General features: G+C 41.8%; 1 protein-coding gene across 2 annotated transcripts; it reads right to left on the bottom strand.

Moving 5' to 3' along the window:
- Positions 1-1,349: 1,349 nt before the first annotated feature.
- USP44 (ubiquitin specific peptidase 44) lies at positions 1,350-24,027 on the bottom strand. Of its 2 annotated transcripts, none has more exons than XM_061639547.1 (6): positions 23,448-24,027; positions 13,623-15,122; positions 5,717-5,915; positions 4,945-5,053; positions 3,028-3,233; positions 1,350-2,256 (listed from the first exon to the last, which is right to left on the bottom strand). In XM_061639547.1, the coding sequence occupies exons 2-6, from the start codon at positions 15,045-15,047 to the stop codon at positions 2,057-2,059; spliced, it is 2,139 nt and encodes a 712-aa protein (XP_061495531.1). In that variant the 5' UTR covers positions 15,048-15,122; positions 23,448-24,027; the 3' UTR covers positions 1,350-2,056. The 2 variants fall into 2 exon arrangements, with proteins under 2 accessions (XP_061495531.1, XP_061495530.1); XM_061639546.1 differs by lacking the exon at positions 23,448-24,027 and adding an exon at positions 23,252-23,425.
- Between the last annotated feature and the right edge of the window lie 2,690 nt (positions 24,028-26,717).

The following is a 26,717-nucleotide window of genomic DNA, read 5'->3' as shown; positions in this document are numbered from 1 at the left end:
CAGGCCATGACCCAACCTGCTTCTGCAGGACTGCCTGGTGCTGGGGAAAGCTTACTCGTATTTTGCCATCACAGAAGCTGATCAGAAGTTCAACTGAAGGTGTCGGACTTGCAAGCATAGCAGGAAAGAGAACCAACTCACAGCTTTGTTGGGGGCAACCTGAGATGTTTCTGCCGCTCCAGGCACCTGCACCACCAGGGCCAGCCCCCGGCATGCTGTGGCCCTTGGGTACCAGCCTGCCCTGGGCCCATCTGCTCCCCCTCTGCGATCCATGGAACTTAACCATCTGCGGACCACAAGACAGGAGCTTCCGTACCACGCGCCATCCCCCCGCTTCACCTACCTTTCTGTTTTTTGTGGCGCGCCCAGGTTTGCCATCAATCAAGAAGGCGGCTGAGGTTTCCCTAAGTGTCTGATGCCTCTGCCGCCATCTTTGTTGATGGCAGCAACACACACGTGTAGCACGCATGTGTGCCATCAGCCAAGATGGCGGCAGAGGCTTCAGACCGTTAAGGAAACCTCGGCCGCCATCTTGATTGATGGCAAATCTGCGCGCCGCAAAAAACAACGGAAAGGTAGGTAAAGCGGGGGGATAGCAGTCCACGGATGCCTCCGCTAATTGCAGAAGGACAGCGGAGGACCCCCTGTAGCTCCAGGGGCCCTTGGGCCCCACTTGGCCACCCTTTAGAACCGGCCCTGTGCACCACCCTGTATTTTCACTGGAAGTTGTAATAGCTGTTCTTTAAATAATGTTATTTGTTATTTAATTTTTGTAAATTGTTTTGTTTTATTGATGTATTTTTATACTTGTGTTTTTCTTGTAAGCCACCTTGAGGGCCTTTTGGCCATAAGGTGGGGTATAAATAAACTATAGTAATAAAAATAATAATTAAGCCTGTCAAACTGCAGAAGTAGGGCTTCTGTCTGGAAGCAAAAGGGATTCACTTTACTCCATAATCCATATTAAGACAATACAATTATTAGGCCAACTAAAACTCCAAAATTCATATTTCCTATTTTAGAGGACAGGAGTTTCTTGCTTGCTCTCTTAATTATTTTAAGGTATGTATTCCAGGTTGTAATTTTTTTTAAAGAAAACCAGCAGCTTCACACCAGTTACTTATTTTCCTGGTGCTTGTTTTTGTGGGAGGGGGATGTCCTCCAATAGACATGACAAGGTGGGGCTGTCCCTCATACTGCCTGGGACGTGTTGAACAACGCAGCAGGACTTTTTCCAAGTTAAATGAAGCTTTTATCTTTTGCAGAGCTTGCACTTTGACAGCCCATGGACCTTGAAAAATAAAAAAAGTACAGAAAAACTAGAAATACAAGACTTTGTGGGGACAGTATCAGATTTGGGGTGCTTTATTGACAACATAGTTTGTCTCAGAGAGGGTTAAATCACTTCAATTTGCCAGCTATTCAGCCCTAGTACTATGCAGTTGCATACGCTGAGAAAAGACACAATCTCCTGTTGGTTTTCCCCAGGACTTGGTGAATGAGCAGATAATATAGTTTACCAAGTACAAGGATGAAGAAAAGTTGTACCCTGCTCTCAGTTGGACTCTTCAGTTCAGAGGGGAAAGTAAATTTTAAACAGACATGGGAAAATGTTTTTACTTTTGATCCCATCATTTTTTTAATTCTGTGGAAGCAAGACATATGCCTGCAATGACTAGTACTTCAACAAACATGGTATAAAATGCACAACTTTTATAAAAAACCCAGGATTACACAAGTTGCTCACCAAAATTTCTCATCTATGTTTTCTACACCAAAATATCAAAATATAAAAATGCTGAAAAGCAGCTTGAGGTAAGATTTAAAAATTCAAATTGCAATTTTCTTTAAAAAAAATAGCTATAGAGACATCCTAGTCATTTTGGAAATTACCTACCATCAATATCAAGTATTTATACTAAACAGTTTCCCCCAAACAATTTTTTTAGCCAGTACAAAAGGGTATGAACAGATACATTTACAATACTGCACATCTTACTACATGTACAAGTGACAACTAGCAGACTTGTACTGTACATAGTAAATTGGCTTTGGATTAGCTGTTACTGTCTGAACTGGAACAATTAACCTCAGTATTTGGCTGTTTTCCAGATGGGCAGTCAAGAGCTGAAACTCTACAATGTCCATTTGCCTGAGTAACTCGTTGGGTATAAAACAAGATGTAGGCCTGGGCCTCGCATACTTCTTCCATAGTGCACATGTTGAGCTTGGAATCATTGCAGTGAACCCAGAACCCTAGAAGAGAAGAGTAATGTCAAAATATTACAGCGCTTGTTCTTATCGAAGATCACTGGATTTTAAGTATTACAATATAACTTCTCATCTGATGTACCATCATCCAGAGAGAATAGCTATATTCATAGAATCATAGAGTTGGAAGGGGCCTTGTAGGCCATCGAGTCCAACCCCCTGCTCACAGCAGGAAATCCACAGCTAAAGCATCTCCCGCAGATAGCTGTCCAGCCTCTGCTTGAAGACATCTAGCGAAGGGGATCCCACCACCTCCCTAGGCAGTCGGTTCCATTGCCGAACTGCCCTTACTGTCAAGAAGTTCCTTCTAATGTCCAATCTGAATCTACGCTCCTGCAACTTAAAACCATTAGACCTAGTCCTACCCTCTGGGGCAGCAGTGAACAAATCTGTACCCTCTATGTGACAGCCCTTCAGGTACTTAAAGAGTGTAATCATGTTGCCCCTCAGCCTTCTCTTCACCAGACTGAACATGCCAAGTTCCTTCAACCTTTCCTCATAAGACTTGTTCTCCATACCGGCTATCATCCTTGTCGCCCTCTTCTGAACCCACTCTAACTTGTCTATATCTTGTCTATATTCCCATCCACCCCTGCCCAAAAGAAGGTTATATGCAAGACGATCCAGATGAGAGACTGACCTCTCAGGATAGCATTCACTAAGATTTCCCTGACAAAGTATTTCAAGAATTTAGATACTCTTAAAGTTAGTCTGTAGAAGGGAAGCTTAAATTGGATTTCAATTTCTTATGCGTACCTCCTTCTGAATTATAGCAATAGGCAGTGTAGTGTCCAGAGCCAAATCCTTTCCCATGATGCATCACAACAGCAGACAGGTCATAGATAAAGCAATCTGGAACAAGGAACTTGAGAGAATCTCTGCAGCAGTAGGGCTCCATGTTGAGCATCTGATCAAAGCTAACATGTACACCAATCTTCTCACGATGATTACGTCCTGACCATCTTAGGGGAGGAAAAAGTATTAAAAATTATTTTTCTAGTTCTTGTTCTGAAGGGTACCTTCAACGTAACTAGGAGTTAGGAATTGCCATTTATGGGCTAAAGCATGGGAGTATATGGATCTCTCTTAGTGTGGCAACCGTTACAGAATCGAGCTGGAGGACACTTCGTAGATCATCTAAGTCCTACCTTCTGTTTAACACTGGAAATCCACAGCTAGAGCATCCACAACAGTTGTCTGTCCAGTCAGCCTGAAATCGTCCAGTGAGGGAGAGCCCACCACCCTTCTAGATGACTAGTTCCATTGTCAAAACTCTTACTGTTGAAGTTTCTAATGTTAATTTGAAATCCAGCCTCATGTGACTGAAGCCCATTAGGTCAGTTTTCTTCAACTTTGGATCCCCAGATGTTGTTGGACTACAACTCCCATTATCCCTTGACTACTGGTTACGCTGGCTGGGGATTATGGGAGTTGAGTTCCAGAACGTTTGGGGACCCAAGGTTGAAGAACAGTGCATTAGATAAAGTTGTGTTCTCATCCGTGAGACATCAGTGTTATCTGAAAAGAGTAATGCACTCCCCTCCATGTCTTCTCCAGGCTACAACCATCACCACCAACTTTATATTCAGTTCAGGGTTTGACTCCATCATAACCACTCCAAGCAAATTTGACTGGTTCAAATAAATAAAATGTTTCGCTCCAATGCTGCAGGATCCTTTGGAGTTTCTAGTTACAGAGACTGGGAGGGTCTTTTAGCATTTCATAGGAGGGAGAATTTCACCAGCTGTGGCTTTCCCAATCATAGCCTAGCGGTTATGGAAAAATATGATGAACTATTCCCTCCTTTGCAACTTACAAGCTACAGCAATCTCTCAAATTTGGACCAGTCCACTTTTTGAGTTCTCATCTCTCTGACTCATAGCCCTCTAGCTGTCAAGGCTCCTTTGCTCATGTACCACTTTATTGCAAACGTTCTCAGCTTCTCTGAGCTCTAGACCTCATGTGGTTCTTGGCCCTGCCTCAATTTCTCCTTGGCTCTTCATTGTTCAAATTCATGTAACTATCATGCCATCTCCTGAAGTTTCCTATTTAGTCATGCATACCTATGTAAGCTTTCCTCATGGTACCCTTTTCAATTAACCTCTTCTCAGCAACTGCCCCCCTTCACTTACCCACTATAAAATTCCTGTATATTGCTCCCCTATTTACCTCTTTCTATCACCCATCTTGCCTATAGACTCCATGCTTCCTGGGACTTCTTCCCAATCAGCTTTCCAGACCTCAGTCTGTTTCATATTGTTCCCTCTTGCTCTAAGGCACATACAAGCCAAACAATTTAATTTGTTTGGCTTAATTTAACCCAAACAAACAACTTGCCTTCCCTCACAGAAACAAGACTGCTAACATTTGGATACTGACAGCTTTGTTTCTTGAGCAACTGAAATGTTTAGGAATGTTTCAATATTCACACCAGTTCAAAATAATCAGTGTCAGAAGCTTCATCACAAATTCCTTTACTGCAATACAGTATAGATAATGAGCAACATATACCCCATGATCTGGGTGGAGTGCATTTTTACCCTGATCTCAAGAAACATTCTTTATAACCTGACAAAACAGATCTTTAAAAAAGAAAACACCACATTCCTTAAGAGAAGACTTCCACTCCATATTTTCTTAATATACTAGCAAAGAGATGGTTCACTACATTACCTGAACCGCTTAAGGTGTAACCGTAGAACTTGAGGTAGCTGGCATACCATAAGTTGCTTCTGTGCTTCTGTGAGTATAATGGGCTTAGAAGAAAACTTTCTTCGTTTTGCTGAAACGAGAAAAAAAAATCCCCCACTCATATTAATAGTAGATCAAGTTGTAAAATTAAGTTACATTAATGTACTTTGAATAATACATGCAAAATATAGGTTGCATTATTCTAGAGCACTGTTCTTCAACCTTGGGTCCCCAGATGTCTAACAACTCCCATCAACCCCAGCCAGCTTAGATGATGACCAAGGATGATAGGAGTTATAGTCCAACAACAACTGGGGACTCAAGGTTGAAGAACAGTGTTTTAGAGGTTCTCAGCTAGACAATGGTTTAGAAGAATTCTTGTGCATACAGTTTAGCAGGAATCCATTTTGGAGTGATCCTGCAAACATTACTTGGACTTAAGGAACCTTCAAGATACAACTAGACTGAGTACATAAGTCATAGTGATGTGGGGCTGAAGATTTTGTGTAGAAAATTTTCCTGTGCTCTATTTTTCCATAGAAAATATAGTTTCACAACTTCATTAGTAACAATGTGAGTTCAAGGTGCTGTTCACATCTATTGTTAAACATTTAACATGATGCATAAATACTAAGATGTATTTTTTCTGATTGTGTTGTTTAAAAATGTACTGGCAGTATCTGTGCTCTTACCTAAAGGTAGCTCACACGTTACATGAAAGTCAGATGCCTGAGTACATACTGCCTTTACTCACTGTTGCACTGATCGCAGGCATATATCTTTCCTTCCAATGCTTCCGTTTCTGTAAACTTGGCCAACATTTCTGTTAACAAGCATGGATACTGACAGCTTGTCTCCTTTCCGTTGCAGTGGTATCTTTCAGGAAATTCCAGTGACAGGTCCCAAAAGGGTTCTATAGTATTTGACTTATTGTCACATGCAAGACAAGTTACCTGTCAAGACAAACCATTACTTAATTTGACTCTTTAACCCTGTCCCTTCCCACCTTCCAACAAATTAGAGTAATAGCAAGTGAATATGCATAAATCTCAGATGCAAAGCAACCCAACCCCACAATCCTCCACACTGACAAGGGCCTGGATGGAGCAGAGGAGTCCCTCTGCCCAGTCTTGCCAGCCTCTGCTAGTGGAAAGGAGCATTTTGGGGCTCGGACTGGGTAGGCACAGGATCCACTGTGCAGTCCCTGCTGTAGTCACATGACCGCAATGGGACCAATCCAGGCCCCTCTTCCATCACCAGCCTGAAAAGCTGTGCAGTAAAGGAGCATTTCCTCCCCTCCCCCCACCTTCTGCCCAGGCTGGCATAAGCAGTGGGGCTGAGGATGCAGTGCTGGCTGTGCTGCTCCATCAAGCCCTGCCAATGCTGTCCAGGGTTAGGGTTGCTGTCTTAGTTGCTGCCACTCTCATCTTGAAAGCCTCATCATTGTCTTAAAAAACCCTATGACCTTTATGTTTTTAGTATTTCATAACTTTTTTAAAAAAACCAAATGGAAAGTTACAGCTCAATGACAGTTCCTGATGTCATCCTTCAGTCAGATCTTTCATTTCCTAGTTTATATGAAGAGACTGGACTGGAAGGGTCTCCACATTTACTGAAAAAGGCTTTTCAACTTAAGGCCCCAATACTGAAAAGCTACCATAATTGGAGAAATCTCTCAGAATCCCCCCTCAGTGCATTGCAAACCAACCAACAGGTATGATGCTCTTTGTTATTTTCCACTGTAATGCTATTATTATTCTACCAATAAATACTTTATATCCTATCAGTTTGGTGTGCTTCATTAGTAGGGATGCCTAAAATTAATTTATAGAAGTTTTAAGTTTTCCTATGAGGGCAAATATCTTTTTTAATATACATATAATGAAACAATCTATCATAAAGATGAAAATTAAGCAGGCATCTATGTGTACCCCTCACTGACACATCAGGCTGCTGAAACCTAGAAATAGATTAGTAGCTTCCTGCTCATCTAGTCCTGAATCTGTTGAGGTATATGGGCTAGATGAAGTTTCCTAAACCCAAGCACTTCAGCACAGTAAGGACTATTTTTACACCTCATGCTCCTGAGCTGTATGGGAGGCAAGGAGAAGAGATAGGATTGTGGTGTGGCGCTGTGTGTAGTTGTGTTGCTTAATTTCGTTTAAAAGCAGCACCACAGCAGCAGAGAGTAACAGCAGATGTTGAAATGCGAGTGTGCCAGCGTGTGTGTGTATTTGCCTAAGAAAGCAGGCTTTTACCCTGCATCAGCATCACTGAGACTGGAGACTTAGTAAAATAAGAAAAGCTACTTTATTTAGAGAAATACATAGTAGATAGAAAAGGCATACCTAGTTCTAACTAACTAGCTAAGTTGGAAGCATAACTCCCAGGTGTAGGAGTCAGCCCCATGCTTGGAGAGAGAGCAGAGACAAAGGGAGTCTCCTCTCTCCTGGTCAGCCGGAGGACAAAGGAGTGGAAAGGGCGGAAGGAGGAGGAGCAGGTAAGCTTCCCTAAAGGCGTCACAGTCTAGCAAGTCAGTCAGAGCATCACAGGTAAAAGGTAAACAACCCTATCCATCTGGAGGACCCTAGCTCTATCTTCCTTCTGGAGCACAAACAAAAGAACAAAACAGGAGTTGCTCTTGCCCCACTTCCAACATGTGGGACCTAAGTATCCCCAATCCTAATTTGTCTCCTATTCCACTATACTATAAATTGTTAGGGCTCTGCCCTCTAGCCATCTTAAACAGTCTGGGTGGGCTGTGTCCCACTCCAAGGATGATAGCTCTCCTGCTATCATGGAGAACGATGGTCTCGGGGAAGGAGAGCATCCAGCCGAGGAAGAGGAAAATGATCCCTTAGAAGGGACCCATTTCCTGGGGGATGAGCAGCTATCCTCTCATGCCGAGGATATATCTCCGGGGGCTGGAAGGATCCTTGTAGTGGGCGATTCGATCATTAGGAACGTAGACAGTGGGGTGTGTAATGGGTGTGTAGACCGCAAGGTGATTTGCCTGCCTGGTGCAAAAGTTGCGGATATCGCCCGTCATTTAGATAGTTTGGTAGACAGTGCTGGGGAGGAGTCAGTGGTCGTGGTGCACGTTGGCACCAATGACATGGGGAAATGCAGCTGTGAGGTCCTGGAAGCAAAATTTAGGTTGCTAGATAGGATGCTCAAAGCCAGGACCTCCAAGGTGGCTTTCACTGAAATGCTACCAGTTCCACACGCAGGACCAGCCAGACAAGCACAGCTTTGTAGTCTCAATGCGTGGATGAGACGATGGTGTCGGGAGGAGGGGTTTGGATTTGTTAGGCACTGGGGAACATTTTGGGACAAGCCGGGCCAGTACAAAAGGGACGGGCTCCACTTGAACCAGAATGGAACCAGACTGCTGGCACTTAACATTAAAAAGGTGGCAGAGCAGCTTTTAAACTGACTGAGGGGGGAAACCTGACAGGAGCTGAGGAAGGTCCGGTTCGGAATAAACCTCCCTCCTAGGATAAAGACCAAAGAAATGATGAAATTTTAAAAGGGGTAGGCCTAGAAGTAGGCATTTTGAGAGCAGGGGCACAGGATATCAATTCAGAAGGGCAAAATTACCACAGGCCAAACCACAAGTGCCAAAGACACTTTAAGAGAGACATTGCTTACAAGTGTCTACGCTAATGCTAGGAGCCTCCGAACCAAGATGGGAGAACTGGAGTGCTTGGTCTTAGAGGAGAGCACTGATATAGTGAGCATAACGGAGACCTGGTGGAATGGAGAAAACCAGTGGGATATGGTTATCCCTGGATATAAACTATATCGGAAGGACGTATTGGTGGCGGTGTCGCTCTATACGTGAAAGAAGGCATTGAATCCAGCAAACTCAGAACCCCAAAACAGGCGGACTCCTCCACAGAATCGTTGTGGGTGGTGATACCATGCCCCAGGAGTGATTTAATACTGGGAACGATCTATCGTCCCTCTGATCAAAATGCTCAGGGAGACCCTGAGATGAGATATGAAATTGAGGAAGCATCCAAACTAGGAAATGTGGTAGTAATGGACGACTTCAACTACCCGGACATAGACTAGCCGCATATGTGTTCCAGTCACGACAAAGAAACAAAATTTCTAGATATTCTAAATGACTATGCCCTAGACCAGTTGGTCATGGAACCGACCAGAGGGATGGCAACCCTGGACTGAATCCTCAGTGGGGACCGGGACCTGGTACGAGATGTAAGTGTTGTTAAACCGATTGGGAGCAGTGACCACAGTGCTATTAAATTAAACATACATGTAAATGGCCAATTGCCAAGAAAATCCAACGCGGTCACATTTGACTTCAAAAGAGGAAACTTCACAAAAATGAGGGGACTGGTAAAAAGAAAGCTGAAAAACAAAGTCCAGAGGGTCACATCACTCGAAAATGCTTGGAAGTTGTTTAAAAACACTGTATTAGCTCAACTGGAGTGCATACCGCAGATCAGAAAAGGTACCGCCAGGGCCAAGAAGATGCCAGCATGGTTAACGAACAAAGTCAAGGAAGCTCTTAGAGGCAAAAAGTCTTCCTTCAGAAAATGGAAGTCTTGTCCGAATGAGGAAAATAAAAAGGAACACAAACTCTGGCAAAAGAAATGCAAGAAGACAATAAGGGATGCTAAAAAAGAATTTGAGGAGCACATTCGGTGGCCCCCGAATTATGGAATAGTCTCCCCAAGGAGGTGCGCTTGGCGCCGACACTACCATCTTTTCGGCGCCAAGTTAAGACCTCTGAGGCATTTTAATGTAATTTAATTTAATTTTAAATTGTTGTAATCTGATTTTATATTGTACAGTTTTTATATACTTGTTCTATTAGATTGTGTAATTTTATTGTATTTTTGATGTTCACCGCCCAGAGAGCTATCGCTAGTCGGGCGGTATATAAACTTAATAAATAAATAAATAAAATAATAAAAATTGCTAAGAACATAAAAACCAACAACAAAAAGTCTATAAATACATTCAAAGCAGGAGACCATCTAGGGAGGCGATCGGACCCTTGGATGATAAGGGAGTCAAAGGTGTACTAAAGAACGATAAGGAGATTGCAGAGAAGCTAAATGAATTCTTTGCATCTGTCTTCACAGTGGAAGATATAGGGCAGATCCCTGAACCTGAACTAACATTTGCAGGAAAGGATTCTGAGGAACTGAGACAAATAGTGGTAACGAGAGAGGAAGTTCTAGGCTTAATAGACAATATAAAATAGACAATATAAAAACTGACAAATCACCGGGCCCGGATGGCATCCACCCAAGAGTTCTCAAAGAACTCAAATGTGAAATTGCTGATCTGCTAACTAAAACATGTAACTTGTCCCTCGGGTCCTCCTCTGTGCCTGAGGACTGGAAAGTGGCAAATGTAATGCCAATCTTCAAAAAGGGATCCAGGAGGGATCCCAGAAATTACAGGCCAGTTAGCTTAACTGGAAAACTGGTAGAAAGTATTATTAAAGCTAGATTAACTAAGTACATAGAAGAACAAGCTTTGCTGAAGCAGAGCCAGCATGGCTTCTGCAAGGGAAAGTCCTGTCTCAGTAACCTATTAGAATTCTTTGAGAGTGTCAACAACCATATAGATAGAGGTGTTCCAGTGGACATAGTGTACTTAGACTTTCAAAAAGCGTTTGACAAGGTACCTCACCAAAGACTTCTGAGGAAGCTTAGCAGTCATGGAATAAGAGGAGAGGTCCTCTTGTGGATAAGGAATTGGTTAAGAAGCAGAAAGCAGAGAGTAGGAATAAATGGACAGTTCTCCCAATGGAGGGCTGTAGAAAGTGGAGTCCCTCAAGGATTGGTATTGGGACCTGTACTTTTCAACTTGTACATTAATGACCTAGAATTAGGAGTGAGCAGTGAAGTGGCCAAGTTTGCTGACCATACTAAATTGTTCAGGGTTGTTAAAACAAAAAGGGATTGTGAAGAGCTCCAAAAAGACCTCTCCAAGCTGAGTGAATGGGCGGAAAAATGGCAAATGCAATTCAATATAAACAAATGTAAAATTATGCATATTGGAGCAAAAAATCTTAATTTCACATATACGCCCATGGAGTCTGAACTGGCGGTGACCGACCAGGAGAGAAACCTTGGGGTTGTAGTGGACAGCACAATGAAAATGTCAACCCAGTGTGCGGCAGCTGTGAAAAAGGCAAATTCCATGCTAGCAATAATTAGGAAAGGTATTGAAAATAAAACAGCCATTATCATAATGCTGTTGTATAAATCTATGGTGTGGCCGCATTTGGAATACTGTGTACAGTTCTGGTCGCCTCATCTCAAAAAGGATATTATAGTTGGAAAAGGTTCAGAAGAGGGCATCCAGAATGATCAAGGGGATGGAGCGACTCCCTTATGAGGAAAGGTTGCAGCATTTGGGGCTTTTTAGTTTAGAGAAAAGGCGGGTCAGAGGAGACATGATAGAAGTGTATAAAATTATGCATGGCATTGAGAAAGTGGATAGAGAAAAGTTCTTCTCCCTCTCTCATAACACTAGAACTCGTGGACATTCAAAGAAGCTGAATGTTGGAAGATTCAGGACAGACAAAAGGAAGTACTTCTTTCCTCAGCGCATAGTTAAACTATGGAATTTGCTCCCACAAGATGCAGTAATGGCCACCAGCTTGGATGGCTTTAAAAGAAGATTAGACAAATTCATGGAGGACAGGGCTATCAATGGCTACTAGTCATGATGGCTGTGCTCTGCCACCCTAGTCAGAGGCAGTATGCTTCTGAAAACCAGTTGCTGGAAGCCTCAGGAGGGGAGAGTGTTCTTGCACTCAGGTCCTGCTTGCGGGCTTCCCCCAGGCACCTGGTTGGCCACTGTGAGAACAAGATGCTGGACTAGATGGGCCACCAGCCTGATCCAGCAGGCTCTTCTTATGTGTCAAGCAGGATCAGAGGAAGTGTTTTTCGTGTATTCCCAATTAATCATCATCCAGTGCTCTCAGCTTTAGAGTAGTCAGAGCCATTAGAAGCTTACAGCGTCCTCAACTGGGGAGGGAGAACTGTGTTTAGGGAGGTGCACATCTTCATCCAATGTATTACCCACCCTTCATAAGCAAGTCCCAGTGCAGGTTACAAAAATGTGAAGTTAAATATTAAAAACAGAACAAATTATACGTGAAAACACAGATATCAGGTATCACAGGCTAACATAAAGACATGTGTCTTCATCCCCTTAACCTTATTCCAATACACATACACCAATGACAAACTGTTACCAAAAGGAGACAAACTGTTAATGACTTGAGCGGGTTCTTCCTTCCCCATTTTAAATTTACAAACTAATATTTAACTACATATCTGGGAAGCATCTCAGGTGTACCAAAGCCCCAACCTTAATTGTGGGTGGTCTGGTTTCACAGCCCTACCAACAGGCATAGGATAACCAATTTCATTATTAGAATTAGTAGTTTACTAGAGCTCAAGGTAAGATACATAAACACAGATAAATGACAACGCCACATGTACCAAACAGTATTATCAGACACTACTCCAGAAAGCGAGTTCTGCTTCATGGAGCTCCCTTGTGAACAGAGAGAGCTATTTCATTACAAATGTGGAATATTTACATGATTTCATAAGTGTGAATGTAGACCAGGGTAGATGTACTACAGACTATTAATTTTAGTCTAATCAGTGTTTCTAATCTCTAGCCTCCAAGTTAATGTTTCAATGCAGACTTGAAGAAGCCAAAACCTATTAACAGTCTAAGATTATAGACTACAGTCTAAGTATATTTTGTATCTGACAATACTCCATAATCCTCTTATTTTTAAAAAACTTATTTGATAATTAATCTACAGACCCATTAGGCCAATATGTTATTAAAAGGATTGATTAAAGGTAAAGGTGTTCCCGCACTTGTAGTGCGAGTCGTTTCCGACTCTTAGAGTGATGTCTTGTGACATTTACTAGGCAGACCGTATATATGGGGTGGGATTGCCAGTTCCTTCCCCGGCCTTTCTTTACTCCCCAGCATATGCCGGGTACTCATTTTACCGACCACAGATGGATGGAAGGCTAAGTGGACCTCAACCCCTTTTACCGGAGATTCGACTTCCTCCTTCCGTTGGAATCGAACTCCGGCCGTGAGCAGAGCTTCGGCTGCGTTACCGACGCTTACCACTCTGTGCCATGGAGGATCACTAAAGGATTAAGGGGAGTTAAATCCCATTCCACTATAGTCTTCAATCTGCCATGCCTTTTAGATGTTTGGGTTGCAAAGGAGGCTGTTTGATGGTTTTCTAATCTACTTTGCAGTGGTTTGTTTTATTATCTTGATTTTTGTATTATTTTATTTTAGTAAGCTACTGAGAACCTGCTAAAGAGCAATAAATAAGTATTGTAAAATAAATCAATCTTCAAAAATAAAAAAAAGGATCTTGGGTAGCACAGCTGTGAAAGACTTCTGCTTGAGACCTTCAAAAGTCACTGCCTGATGAAGCACACTATAACTGAGCTAGATGGACGAACTCGGTATACGGCAGCTTCATATATTCAACTTCCTAAAGGTGTTCTTACACTGAACTGAATTTTCTATAATTCATTTCTTTAATTCTCTTATCTTGACCTATTAATTTAGATGAATTTTAAATTGTTACAAAGCTTTATGAATGCAACACAACGTACCTGACTTAAAAGCTGTCCATGAAAAATGGTATTGACAACGTTCAAAACCTGCTTAATAAGTTTCCTTTGAGAAGTAGGAATGAGGGCTAGGCATTTTGTCCGAGCCATCTCCAATTCTTGCTGTACTTTATCCAAAAGTTCACAAAGAAATTCCTGAGCATCTTGTTGGGCATAACCACGAAAGGCTGGGATTAGTCTCCACACAGAATGGAGCATGGCAAAAGGAGATACCAAAGCCCACTTGCCAGACCACATGACTTGAAACAAAGTATGTAGCTCATGACAAAGAGAAATGTACTTTGAGCTTGGTTCCTTAGGCTGAATAAGTTCCATATTTCTACTATTTGATGCTCCACCACTCAAGCCTGATGATGCGCTAGATCGTCTTGCAGAAGATGCCTTGCCCTTAAATTGGCTTTTGTTCACATAAAAAACAGAGCCAGCAGTTGGAGAATGCTTAGAAGATGATCTTGTTTTGCCATTGGCTGCAGCAGCTAACAATTCTTGAGTTTGGTTTAAATCAAGTTTTAAAAAACATTCCCGAAATATGAGCAAATGACTCAATACCTGAAGAACAGAGTTCATATAGCATGTATTTCCCAAGTTTCGTAATCCTGTTACACCAGGAGTCACAGTAGGCCTTCGTTTAATTGGAGAGTCATTAATTTTTTTTAATTTAACATCATCTGAGGTAGCTGTTACTTTCAGCTCTACAGCAGAGTCCAAGTTCTGTGACATTTTTAGTGCATAGAGTGATATATTTGAGAATTCTTTATTCTGATTTTGTAAGCGAAAGCTCTTTCTTGGAGGCATTTTTTCCATTTCTTCTTTCAACTGGCGTTTTCGTTCTTCTCTTTTCTTCCTAGCATTGATTTTTCTTTCTTCTGCTTCTTCTCTTAGCTTCTCTTCTTCTAAAACCCTTTCCCCACTTGGTGTCAGTTCAAACCAAGATCTAAACACTTTGCCCATTAATGCATGCCTCCTGTGCCACAGAGCTGTGAACATGCGGTCTTGATTACGAAGCAAAGCTTGAGCGTTATTATGTGAAATATCATCACTTGTGCCCATTGATCGCAAAGTCCTGCCACTACGAGTAGTACAGTCATAATTTTGACTCTTGATTGCACTTAATGTACTTCGCAACAATTTTAAGTCACCAGTTGCATTATCATTAAGAACATAGTCATCACAAAGGTAGCAGAAAACATACAGCTCATTCACTTCCAATGCCACTGGATGATTGCTTTCCTGAAAGTGCTTTAGTGCATGTTCTTCAATGTATCTTCCACAAGCAACATGTGAGCAGCTGAGGCAGGCCCATACAGATTCTGTAGTATTGCATACCATGCAATGCCATTTGTGAGGATTCACAATGGAATGGTCTTGGGCAAGCCGAAGTCGTCCTACATGTTTACACTTATCCATTCTCAATCCTATAATGTTGATGAAATACTACAGAAATGCATCATCCAAAGAGTTTCCCAGTCTTTGCATTTTGGCCTACAAGCAGAAAAAAACACAGAAGTTACTTTCCCCTTCTTTAAATGCCATACCATGTATAAGAACATACAAAGAGCCCTGCTAAATCAGACCAAAGACCCATCTAGTCCAGCATCCTGTTCTCACAATTGCCAACCAAATGTCGCTGGCAAACAAGACAAATATAACAGCACTCTCCTCATTTGTGTTCCCCAGCAACTGGTACTCAGAAGCATACCACCTTTGATAATAGATCACATGCAAGCCCCTATTAATGACATAAGGTGGCTGATTGTGCTATTGCTGACATCAACTCTGCTTCAACTACCTACCATCACCTAAAATGCTGCTATAGCACTTGGGAGAAGACCCTATGTTGCACAGTGGCATCATGCAAGAGCATTTTTCAAGGCAGGTAGTAGCAAAAATGAGAATAGGGTAGCCTCAAGGCCAAAAGGGTATCTGGATGTTCCTACTCACAGTATTGTATTCAAAGGTGATGCTTTATTGATGGAAAGCTTCCCTTTGGCAGAACAGTAAGAGAAGCCATTTTTGGCAATTTCCCTCCCTGGTGTGCACCTCTCAACCTGCTCCACAGGGTCTCCCAATCTTCAGAAGAAATGGGGGGCATGGGATGTGGTATTGCCAAAAATTGCTCGGTTCCCATTCCGCTGACAGAAGCTTTCTGTCAACAGCGCAGTGCCGTTGGATACAGGCACTGAGTAAAGGTGATATAACACAAAGGGGAAAAGGGGCATAGAGATTTGAGAGGCAGGAAGACATCAAAGCAACTCTGTCCTGTTTGCGTCACCTAGAATGCCACTGTAGCTGTGTAATGTGAACTGCCACCATAACTAGAACTGAAGCACCCTTTTGCAAATTATTCATGTGGAGGCACTGATTCACACAAACAGCATTTTCTCAGAAGAATGGTTCAGCTGAAAATCCAGTAACAACCTTGCATATTCCTTAGCCATGACATGCTCTTTTTTCAAAGATTTTTCTGTTACCCAGTATATCTAGGCATCTGAAACACTGAAGCAGCTTTCAAAGGCACTGGACTCTTCTGAAGATAAGAAATGTGCCCTCATTAGTGAGGAATGGAAGAATCATCCATAGCTTCCAATATATGTTTACAAAGATAATTTACTAATGTCATAAATCTGCAGGACAACTAAAGAGGGTGAAACAATTAAGGATTATTGAACTAATTATATTTTCTTATGCATATTTTAAAATTTGCCCTAGTCTACCTTAAACTGTAAGTTTAAACAGACCTGTTTAATAAATCATGCCTCAAGTGGTCCACTGACAAATACTAGAATGGGACAGCACTTACTGTTGTCTGTACATCCACCACAAACTATGGAGCTCCAAGCTAAGGATGTGTCCTTGTACAGGAACATCATGAGTCAACACAAATTTCAGCCTGACAAGCAGTCAGACTTAAGTAGTGCAGGATGTTTCATAGTTTCATTAGCACAAATCACTCTATTCAGCATTGCATGCCTACCTATTTATATCTTCTAGGTTCCAGCTTTACAAACATATCATATTTATTCAACAAGATTTAGAACCACCTAATCACAAAACAATCCAAGTTTATATAAATAGTATAAAATATTTGTAAGAAAATACTGATAAACGTCATTAGACTGTAAAAGCAAGTAGACAATAAAATTATAAAAATATAGATAAGATCAAGAGTTTTAAGAAAAAATAAACATTACAATGTTTCTGTTTTTATATGAACTGTATTTGTGTTTTGCTGTATGTCGCCCAGAGTGGCAGACTAACCTCTGCCACATGGGCGTCTAATCAAATCTAGTAAATAATAATAATAAATAATAATAATAGACATGTGTGGGTAGGCTTGCTTAAACAAATAAGTTTTTAGCAGGCATCAAAAACAGTTAAATGAAGGAACCTGCCTGTTATCAATAGGCAGGGAGTCCCAGAACATAGGTGATGCCGCACTAAAAGATCTATTCCTTGAAAGTGTGGAATAAACACTATATGGCACTTGTAAAACTGTCAGTACCACAAATCAAAGACATTGAGTGGACATATATGGAAGTGTCGATCCTTCAAACAATCTGCTTGCAGGATCAAAGACTTTATTTACTAATTGTAACACCTCAAATTTTGCTGGTAACAAACCAGCAGCCAGTGAAGCAGTGTAATGTGCTAACAGGGTCTCACTCCTGTCAGTAATTGTGCTGCAGCATTCCATATTAACTGTAGTTTCTGGGAAACCTCCCATAGAGTGCACTGCAATAATTCAACCACAAAGTGACCAATGCCTGACCTGCTGTGGTCAAGGTAATTCTAGTCCAGGAACAGTCACAGTCTTGTCAGCAGCCAAAGCTGATAAAAGGCAGTTCTGGTCACCTGGGCCTCCAGTAACAATGCTGGATTCAGAAGCACTCCTAGATTGTGTACCTGCTCCTTCAAAAGGAATGCAATCATGTCCAGAGTAGGTAACTGACACATTTCTCAGAAATGGGAACCACTCACCCACAGTGCCTCTGTCTTGCCAGAAGCCAAGCTTAGTTTATTGTTCCTCATCCACGCCACCACTACATCCAGGCACCAGATCTAATTAAACCATGTTCAGTAAGATGTTTAGACAGCTGGTATAGCACAGTGAGGAGAGCCTGGCTGGGAGTCCAGAGTCTGTGATTTCAAATCCCCGCTCGTGCCCCCTGGGTGTAAAAGGCCAGCTAAAGATCACCCCCACAGTGAGTGGATCAAGGGTTACGTGCCCTGCCACCTGTGCAGCCGTGGGCAAGCTGCATAGTCCCAAGGAGCCCAGTTGCCCCCCAACTGGCAGTTGCAGACAAGGAAGAGGCTGGCTTGTGCAACTGTGGCAAGCTGAGCAGGCCCATGCCAGCTGGGGAGGACTAGCCTCAGAGGGAGGCAATGGTAAACCCCCTCTGAATACCGCTTACCATGAAAACCCTACGCATAGGGTAGCCATAATTCGGGATCGGCTTGAAGGCAGTCCATTTCCATTTTCAATAAGATGTTTAGTGTTTTTTTTAAAGCACCCTGATAAATTTCTGTTGAAGGGAAGTATATTAGAAAAGCCTTGCTAGAACAGACAGAAGGTCCATGTTATGCAGCATTTGGTTCCCAACAGGGAGAAGTGAAATGCCTCTTGGAAGTTTACAAGCAAGATATGAAGGAAAACCCTCCCCTGTTTGTCCCTAGCACATGGTACTCAGAGGTATATTGCTTCTGACACTCAATTAAGTTGTTAAAGTAATATGTGTTGACGTTCCTCTGCTCAGGAACCAATCTAAAGGTTTTTTTAAAGCCATCTAGGCTACTGGCCATCACCATGTCCTACAATAACAAATGATAAGAAATCCCACATGTTCACTCTATATTGTGTGAAGTACTTTCTTTTGTCTGCCCTGAGCCCTTGCCACTCAGTTTCAGTATTATGAAACAGGGAGAAAATACTGTCTCTACACCACTTATAATTTTACAAACTTCTATCATATCCTGCCTTTCTTGTCTCTAACCATTTTTGTTAGCTAGAAAGTTCAAAACGCTGACGCTTTTTCATTGTAGGGAAGATCCTACAAGAGTAAAAAAAACCCTACTGATTAAAGTTGCAACAAAAATGCACCCCTCCTGAATTTAATAGAAATAGAAACCATCAGAATGATCAGCTGTACATACCTGGCTTTTAAAAAATGAGAATGTCCCTATTGTTTTAAGGAGTTGTGCAGACAGAATACCTGTACATCAAAGCTTTCTAGCTGAGGATTTTAATGCAGTTTTAAAATCACTGATTAAATAGTTTTGATTTACATCACTTCAGCTTTGCTACGTCCTTCTCCCTGTTGTCTTACTTCACTGATGAAATATAAAATACCAGAGCAAAAAGCAATCATTCCTTCTTTGTCCTCTATTCATTATGAAACAATCACAGAAGAGGAATTTTTAATACGAAGTTTAATACACTGCTTGCTAAAACATCTTACTAGTAAAGCAGGCACTCAACTCAGTGCTAGATCAGTCAGAAAATATGAACCCATATTAGTATCAGTCAATATATTTACATACAAGACTCTCCAGTTATTTTCAACACTCCGCATCACATTACTTAAATGAGCTGACCCAATTTGGTGCCCTCCAGATGTTAAGTGTAGAAATTAAAAAAACTAAGTGACAAACGTTGAGCTATGCAGAAGAAATTAAATGGCAAATGTTATTGTACATAATTACATGAAAAATCTGGTCTAATATTCTAAACCACACCTTAGAAGTGCAATCCTATACATTAGCAGTAAGCCCTACTGAATTCAATGGACTTGCTCCCAGGTAATTGTGCATAGGATTACAGCCCAACACCACAATCTTACCATATCCACTCAGAAGAAAGTCTTACTGAAATTCAATGGGGGTTATTCCCAGGTAGGCAGGGTTAGGATTGTAGCCTAAATGATTACTTTTAAAAATTTGTCAAGTCCGTAAAGAATTTGCATTTTCCCAACAAAATCCATTACTTAACTTGTAAGTGAGCATTCTGATTAACACATTTTAGATCATTTTATCTTGAGCATGTGATGCCTAATCTCCTCCAGGCTGTGATCTAAAACATGAGTACTCAGAAGTAAGCTCCATTGGGTTCAATGGGATTTATGCCCAGGTAAATGTCTACTGGATTGGAGCCTAAGACCATAACATAACCACCTTCAAGGGCTTATTTACTCAGATATAAAAAAGAGGAAAATCAAATTAATGATATCAGGGACAAAACTTGAAGTTCATTTTCTCATTGTTTTAACTGTCTGGATGGCCCAATGACTGACATAACCAAGATCTCTTTGATGGAAACAGCATCCCACTGAATGAATGATGTAAGAAAGCAGCGTGTCAGCAGACACCTGGAGACAAAGAGAGCCACCAAAAAGAGAACGCCCTAACCACAGCATCCACAACACAGTCCTCTTGACTATAAACAGGGGGCATAATAGAGCTTTATTAGAATCGTGTTGTGAAAAGGGGCATAGCTTATCATAATGAGAGCTCCAGCAAACAATGCCAACTTGCATCCTGCACAGGCCTATTTAGTTTTCCACTCCTCCATAGTTTGTGCATGCACACTACCTTTCTGCTGTATGTACACAAGCTAGGCTAAAAGGGACTTGGATGCAATCACAAATCCATGTGAAAAACCATCAAGCAGCAGTAGAAATAGAATTGGAGCATCAGCAGTCTGTTCCTGGACACTCCTGAGTGAAGTATCCAGAAGCAAAGATTCACCCTGTCTCCTCCCACAGGGAGCTCAAAATAACTTCAGCATTTCTCCTCATTTCTCATCTCTTCTCTTCTGACTCTGCCTACCTGAAAATAATCCTGCTGTTTGTGGCTTTATTTACTGCTGCTGCTTTTTCTGAATCTATGTGAAAAATGCTCCAGATTTTCAGGCTCATGGAGAAGAAAATGTTGTAAAAGCCTCCTGATCTACCCGGCCTCCGATGCTAGATAGGAAGTTAAACACTGAATCCCACAGGAGAAGAGAAAATGGTAGCTGAGCAGATTCTCCCCACAGCCCATCTTCTCCCAAAAAGCAAGTCAGAAACCATTGGAAGCATTTTTAAAAAACAGTATAGCAGCCTGTGGTTTTTTTCTCCTGCTGAAGTGCAGTTATCCAACACAGGCACCTGAATCACAAGGGTGGGGCTGCTGTCGAGGCTGGTGAGAGATAAATGAAAAGGCCAACATTTGTGATGTCACTAGAGTAGAATGGAGTGGCACCAGCATTTATACCTCTGGGTTTCTAGCAGATAAGAGTTGGGTTTGGACCAAGGAACTCCTCTATCCTATTCACCTCCGTTAGATGCAAAAGGACAAAATGGAAAAATCTCACAATAACCTTGTGAGGTAGGTTGGGCATAATGATGTGATGGTTTAAATGTCAGACTTGTCCATGAAACTCTGCATAGCCTTGGGCCAGTTATTCTCTCAGCCTATTCTATCTCACACGATTGTTGTGAGAATATAAGGGGGAAGGGAAAACTATGGACATCACACTGAGCTCCTTGAAGGAAAAGTGGGATAAAAATGTAATAAATATTTCTGGTGGAAGTTTTCCAGTGAACTCCGTGGCTGAGCAGATATTTTGAACTCCACTCTCCTTAATTCAAGTCCAATATCTGCCCACTACTGCACTTCGGCATATTTTGAGAGTAGCTGAAGCTAGTTTAGAAACTGACAATATCTACTTCAAACCTAGTACTTCACTTGACAATGAAAACTGTTTTAGGTTGCAATTCTAACGATGTCTATTCAGAATTTAATTAAATGGGCTTACTCCTAGGGGTGAGGATTGCAGCCTTAATCCAGCTCACTGAAACCCAGATCTTCATTACCTTGTCATGTCATAAAGGTCCTGCACTACCACATTAATTTAAACATATAAAGGCTTAACAAATCTCAAACTTTTAAGTTAGCATTATAATCACTTGCCATTATTAAAAGTCACACACTACTCCCCCTGTAGGAGATATACTACTTTGAGTACCCCTCTTTACAGAATCTTTGTTAACCCTGTTATTTTATTTGAATATAAAGAATGCATCAGAATCCCAGAAATAACGTGCTGACTTTTTATATATACTTTTTTCATTCCAATTTACATTTAATTGCAGCGCTTTGCTGACCTATTAGCAAATTTGTTAGCACACATTGTTTCACAGATTTTCTCTCCCATTATCTTTTAGTACTCTTTCAATGAGTTGTATGCACACAAAGTAACAGATTCAAAAGGTATTCCATTGCCAGTTATTCAATCACAACAGAATTCAAGTATGGCGCCAAGTATGCCATTTGTCTGCTTATTGTCTCTGATATTATGAATTATATGACAGATGCCTCACATTTAAGAAACCATTTCCTCCACTCACTCTGGTTCCTAGTTTTTGATTCTCAACACGTTCACTTGTGGGCTCATTTCACTGGAATTTCTATAAGAAATTATGTTTAGGAGCACAGCCTTCAGGTGCATACTGAAGATCACTTAACACTTATTTAGTAGTCCTTTGTACTCACAATTAGGATAGTTAAGAAACAGTAGAGACAGGTTTCTCCTATTTTTCAGAGTATTACTACTAATTTGTTCAACTAATCTTAGTTAGCAATTACACAAAAGCAGGAAATATTCAGATCAATGAATCATGACTAAGCAGGTGTCAACTTCCAAAATATACAAGTAAGAAATATGCATGGAAGGATTTGTGTGTGTGTTTAAAAGAAGAGACTTGTTTCTGAGGAAATGACAATCTACTGAATGCACTTTTACACTATTTATGATTCCAGGTAAGTTCAGTTTTTGAGAATTACAAACCTATTCCAGGTGGAACAAGTGCTTCCTTTGAAAGACAGGAATTGCATCTCTGACAGCAGAAATCTTAGCAAGCCCTCAAAAATCTTCCACTTTCATTATTTTTTTTAATACCATCACCTAGAGATCAAGGCAGTCGTAACTCATACATCCCTTTTTACAACATAAAAAAAGTTTTAAAACACTTCCTATCCAACCATCTCAAAACGAAAACGTCAGATCATCCGGAAAGGCTTTAACCTATGAAGGCCGATAACGTTTGGGGACCGTCTCCATATGAGATATAAAATATTGGTAGACTGGTGTGAGTGAATAAAATAAATATCAAAGAGCTGCCCACTCCCAGTTACTTAAAAGGAGGTAGTAAATGAAGCGACCCGATCCAGCTCCAAGGGCTCTCACATCCAGAGGGGCGCTTCCGAGGTTAGCCCCCCACCGTATTAGTACAAGGGAAGAAGCCTGTACTCTTTTACAAACACCGGGTGGCGAAAAAGGGACTACACAAGATAGTGTGGCTTCCTCAGGACAGAGTGAAAGAAGTTCCCTCCCCAGCTTCTTCGGAGAGGCGCCAAAACCGAACTCTGGCGCTGGGGCTTCCCTGGCGATGGGCAGAACAGACGACAGTTAGAAGTAACGGGCTTCTGACAGACAGAGCGCGGGTATCCCCCAGCTACGCAATCGCCAGATGCCTCCCCCAGCCCCCCTCTATCGCCAGCAGGCTGGAAGTACCAAAGCCCGACCAGCTCCAGCCAAGTCGCTGCTGGAGAAAACTTATTTAGTTGTTCATTACCTCGCGCAGCCGTCGCCCTTGCCGCCAGCAGCCGCCATCTTGAGCGCCCCCACGCCTCAGGCTTTTCAGCGGCCGAAGCAACCGCCCCCTTGGCAGCGTCAGCGCCGCCGCTCATTCGGTCTCTCTCAAGCAGCTTCTCTGTCACTCACATGCACGCGGCGGGGATTCCTCAAGTGGGCCGGCGGGTAATGCTTACCTCGTGTCTCTCCCAGCTATTGGGCCAGCTCCAGCGTTTTTTGACCTGCCACAATAAGAGCCCTTCGCGTCTCTGTTTTCGTCTCTTGCCTTGTAAACTTGCCGGGCTTCCTTCAGCAAGTTTGAGAAGCCAGACCATGTGTTTCGCCGCTGCCGCCGCCTCGGACTCTCTTTGAGGCTATTATTTACCCAAGGTGGAACATAGAAAGCTTCCTTTTAACGAGTCAGACCATTGGTCCATTCAGCTCAGTATTGTGGTTACTGACTTGCAGCTCCGTAGTTTTTCGCACTAGAGTCTTTCTCAGCTCTGCAGGGAGATGCTACATATTGAATTTGGGATCTTCTGCATACAAAACATGTGATATGCCACTGAACTGTGGCCTTTCCCATAGAAGTCTGGAGGCCCTGGTATCTGTTCAAGGTTACATGGAATCCTTAGTCGCATATCTTTGATAGGGTCTCTGCCCTTCTCCCCTTTCAGCTGACCAAAATCCTGACAGACAGAAGATGAGCGAACGACAGCTCTTATGGGGCAGCCCAGGAGAGCCCAATCCTTTCTCAGGAACCGCACAGAAGAGTGCGAACGACTGTGTAAAGGCGGCGGTAGCTTCGTAACGAGTAGCCCCCTCTTGCTGAGACTTTCTGGGTATTACAGTAGCGGGACTGAAAGCAGGCAGAGATTGAAGCTGATCCTTTTGCCCGTTGCTTATGTGCTCTGTCGGGACCTGCAGTATTCCCCACCATGCTGCCCAAAGAGAGTGAACAAGTACAGGCACTAGTTGCTTCTGTATCTAGCAGCTTCATCTTCATAGTTCTTTCTGAGCAGCCGCGCTGGGTCTGATCCTTCCTGCTGTGCAGAGGAAGAGTATAGCAAGTAATCAGAGACACTGCCGGCATTACCAGTAGACAACCCACCCACCCCGGCACTGGGGCCTTGGCAGTTGCCCAGTAGTGATAACCCCCGAACTGTTTTTTTCTGGAAGCAGGAAAGTGCAGTCTCGCTGGTTGCAACTTGACACCATTTCGCCACGCGTAATGCAATCCTTAGTGTACAACCTACTGAGCTAGAAGACCCACTTATGCAGCACTGCAGATACACTAGTGTTTTCTGTGGTAAAGTGTGATGGGGGAGAGGTGTCTTTAAAGACAGTGCACCTCTTGCCATACAGGACCATTGTCTGATTTCATATGCTGCTGCTTTCACTGCTACAAAACAATGTACAATTCCCAAACAGCAACATGATGAAGCTTACGTGCATGGATGTAGTGGGAAATACTCTTCCTTCAACAGACATGGATATGTTCCTGGCTGCATTCTTAACGCTAGCTGTATGGAAATTTAGAATATTGGAAATAACAGCTTGAGATGAAGTACACAGCCTATAGAGGAGATATTTTGAGGACAAAATAGGCTGCAAACAGGAGTCCAGCCTTCATATGTGTGCAGGAGTGCTAGCAGAGGAAAGAATGTCACTGGTCAAAAATGTATGGTTCAAAATAATGTCTTCATTGGTTTTAGGTTGCATTCTCCTCAGTATTATTGGTCAATGTGACTACCCAGACAGAAGGTAATTGATATATAATGCTGGCCTTAGAAACTAGCATTTACACATATTGTAATCGACCTATAACAACTCTAGGATCTATTGGTTTAATTGATAGCATAATCAATGTAAACTGCAACCTTTTGCAGTAGCGCAGCTGGGGCTGGACCTCAGGGTTAAAGTCCAGGAGGCAGTCCAAAGAGGCCCCAAATGAACACCCAGAGAGCAGCAGATGATGGAGGCAGTGGCAAACAGGCCCAGCATCAGCATTTGAGCTAGCATTGGCATGCCAAGGCCCACTGGGGCCGACAGTTTCCTACAGCATTATTTCCATTATTTTTTTTAAATCGGGGTCAGTGGCAGGCTACGTGAATAGTTACAGATGTACATTTTATTATTTTTACTTTATAAGTATATTATCCTTTTGTACAACAAAAATGGTGTTTATTCCCAAGAAAATATGCTTACTACAAGGGCAGCAGAAGCAAATACCATTTTATTCTTGTAGATTTGTGCTCTGATTTAACTGAGTTTAAAATGTGAAACTGCAAGTGTTCAGAGTATTTTTTTTTAATCAGGATTCGATGATAATGACTTTACTCTAACCTATCAGGAGTGTCCAGAGAAGTGTTAATTGTGTTGCACAACTGAAGTTATACACATAACCATCTATCTCCCCATCCCCCATTAAGTCCAGAGTTTAAAATTACCTTTGTGCACCACTGACCTATGCACATTGAAGTAAATATGCATATGATTGTGCGGTAAAGATTTAATGAATTTAAACAGAAGGGCACAATTTTAATCAGCTAAAAGTTAAGGCTTATCTTTAGAAACTATTTTCTCACTACAATAGGAAATAGAAAACAAAATATTCAAGATGTTATTTTAGTACTGATTGCCCATGGGTACTTCCATTGTTATTGTAATTGGTTTGTTTGGTTTATTTAGGGGGGTTGAGTCACAGAACCATTGCTGTGTTAAATCTAAAATCTGACAAGGGTACTAATTTTGAGATACAGTGTTCTATGACTAGTTGTAGTGCTGTGTCTAGGAAACTGCTACATATGAGGAAATTCTCAGTTCTATATACCACCTTCTCAGACATTTCACATTCGTTTCTTAAATATTTTGCTTTATATTTCAGCACAGGTACTATTGAAACAAAAGGGACAGAATCTATGGCTCTCTAAAATGAGGTAAGTAAGGTTTCTTAGTTCTTGTGTATGTGTTATGTACCTTCAAGTTGATTATGACTTATGGCGACCCTATGAATCAGCGACCTTCAGTAGCATCTGTTGTAAATCACCCTGTTCAGATCTTGTAAATTCAGGTCTGTGGCTTCCTTTATGGAGTCAATCTATCTCTTGTTTGGTCTTCCTCTTTTTCTGCTCCCTTCTGTTTTTCCCAGCATTATTGTCTTTTCTAGTGAATCATGTCTTCTCATATATCCAAAGTATGACAACCTTAGTTTCATCATTTTAGCTTCTAGTGATAGTTCCGGTTTAATTTGTTCTTAATGGGACTTAATATCTAAAGCTTCTGACTGGATGGCAGGGGGTGTTCTCTGATGCAAATTAAAACACTGCCATTGTTAGCATAGGTCATGCAAGTTCAGCACCAAAGTAATCAGCCTGAGGACAGTAAACCATCGAGAAGAATGGACCATTAGCATTTCTTTCCACTACTGAAAAAAGGTCACATACAACAGAAAAGCAGCATGGTAT

Source organism: Rhineura floridana, chromosome 8 (genome assembly GCF_030035675.1).
Source record: "Rhineura floridana isolate rRhiFlo1 chromosome 8, rRhiFlo1.hap2, whole genome shotgun sequence".
Taxonomy (NCBI): domain Eukaryota; kingdom Metazoa; phylum Chordata; class Lepidosauria; order Squamata; family Rhineuridae; genus Rhineura; species Rhineura floridana.
The sequence above is the reverse complement of the archived record's forward strand: the minus strand, read 5'-3'. Positions and strand labels throughout refer to the sequence as shown.

Excerpts from the sequence above, each read along its gene's own strand:
- USP44 (XM_061639547.1), bottom strand. The coding sequence starts at position 15,047 with ATGGATAAGTGTAAACATGTAGGACGACTTCGGCTTGCCCAAGACCAT. Across the intron at positions 5,916-13,622 it reads ATGGACAGCTTTTAAGTCAG|GTAACTTGTCTTGCATGTGA; the intron begins GTACGTTGTGTT and ends TTGTCTTGACAG. Across the intron at positions 3,234-4,944 it reads TTACACCTTAAGCGGTTCAG|ATGGTCAGGACGTAATCATC; the intron begins GTAATGTAGTGA and ends TCCTCCCCTAAG.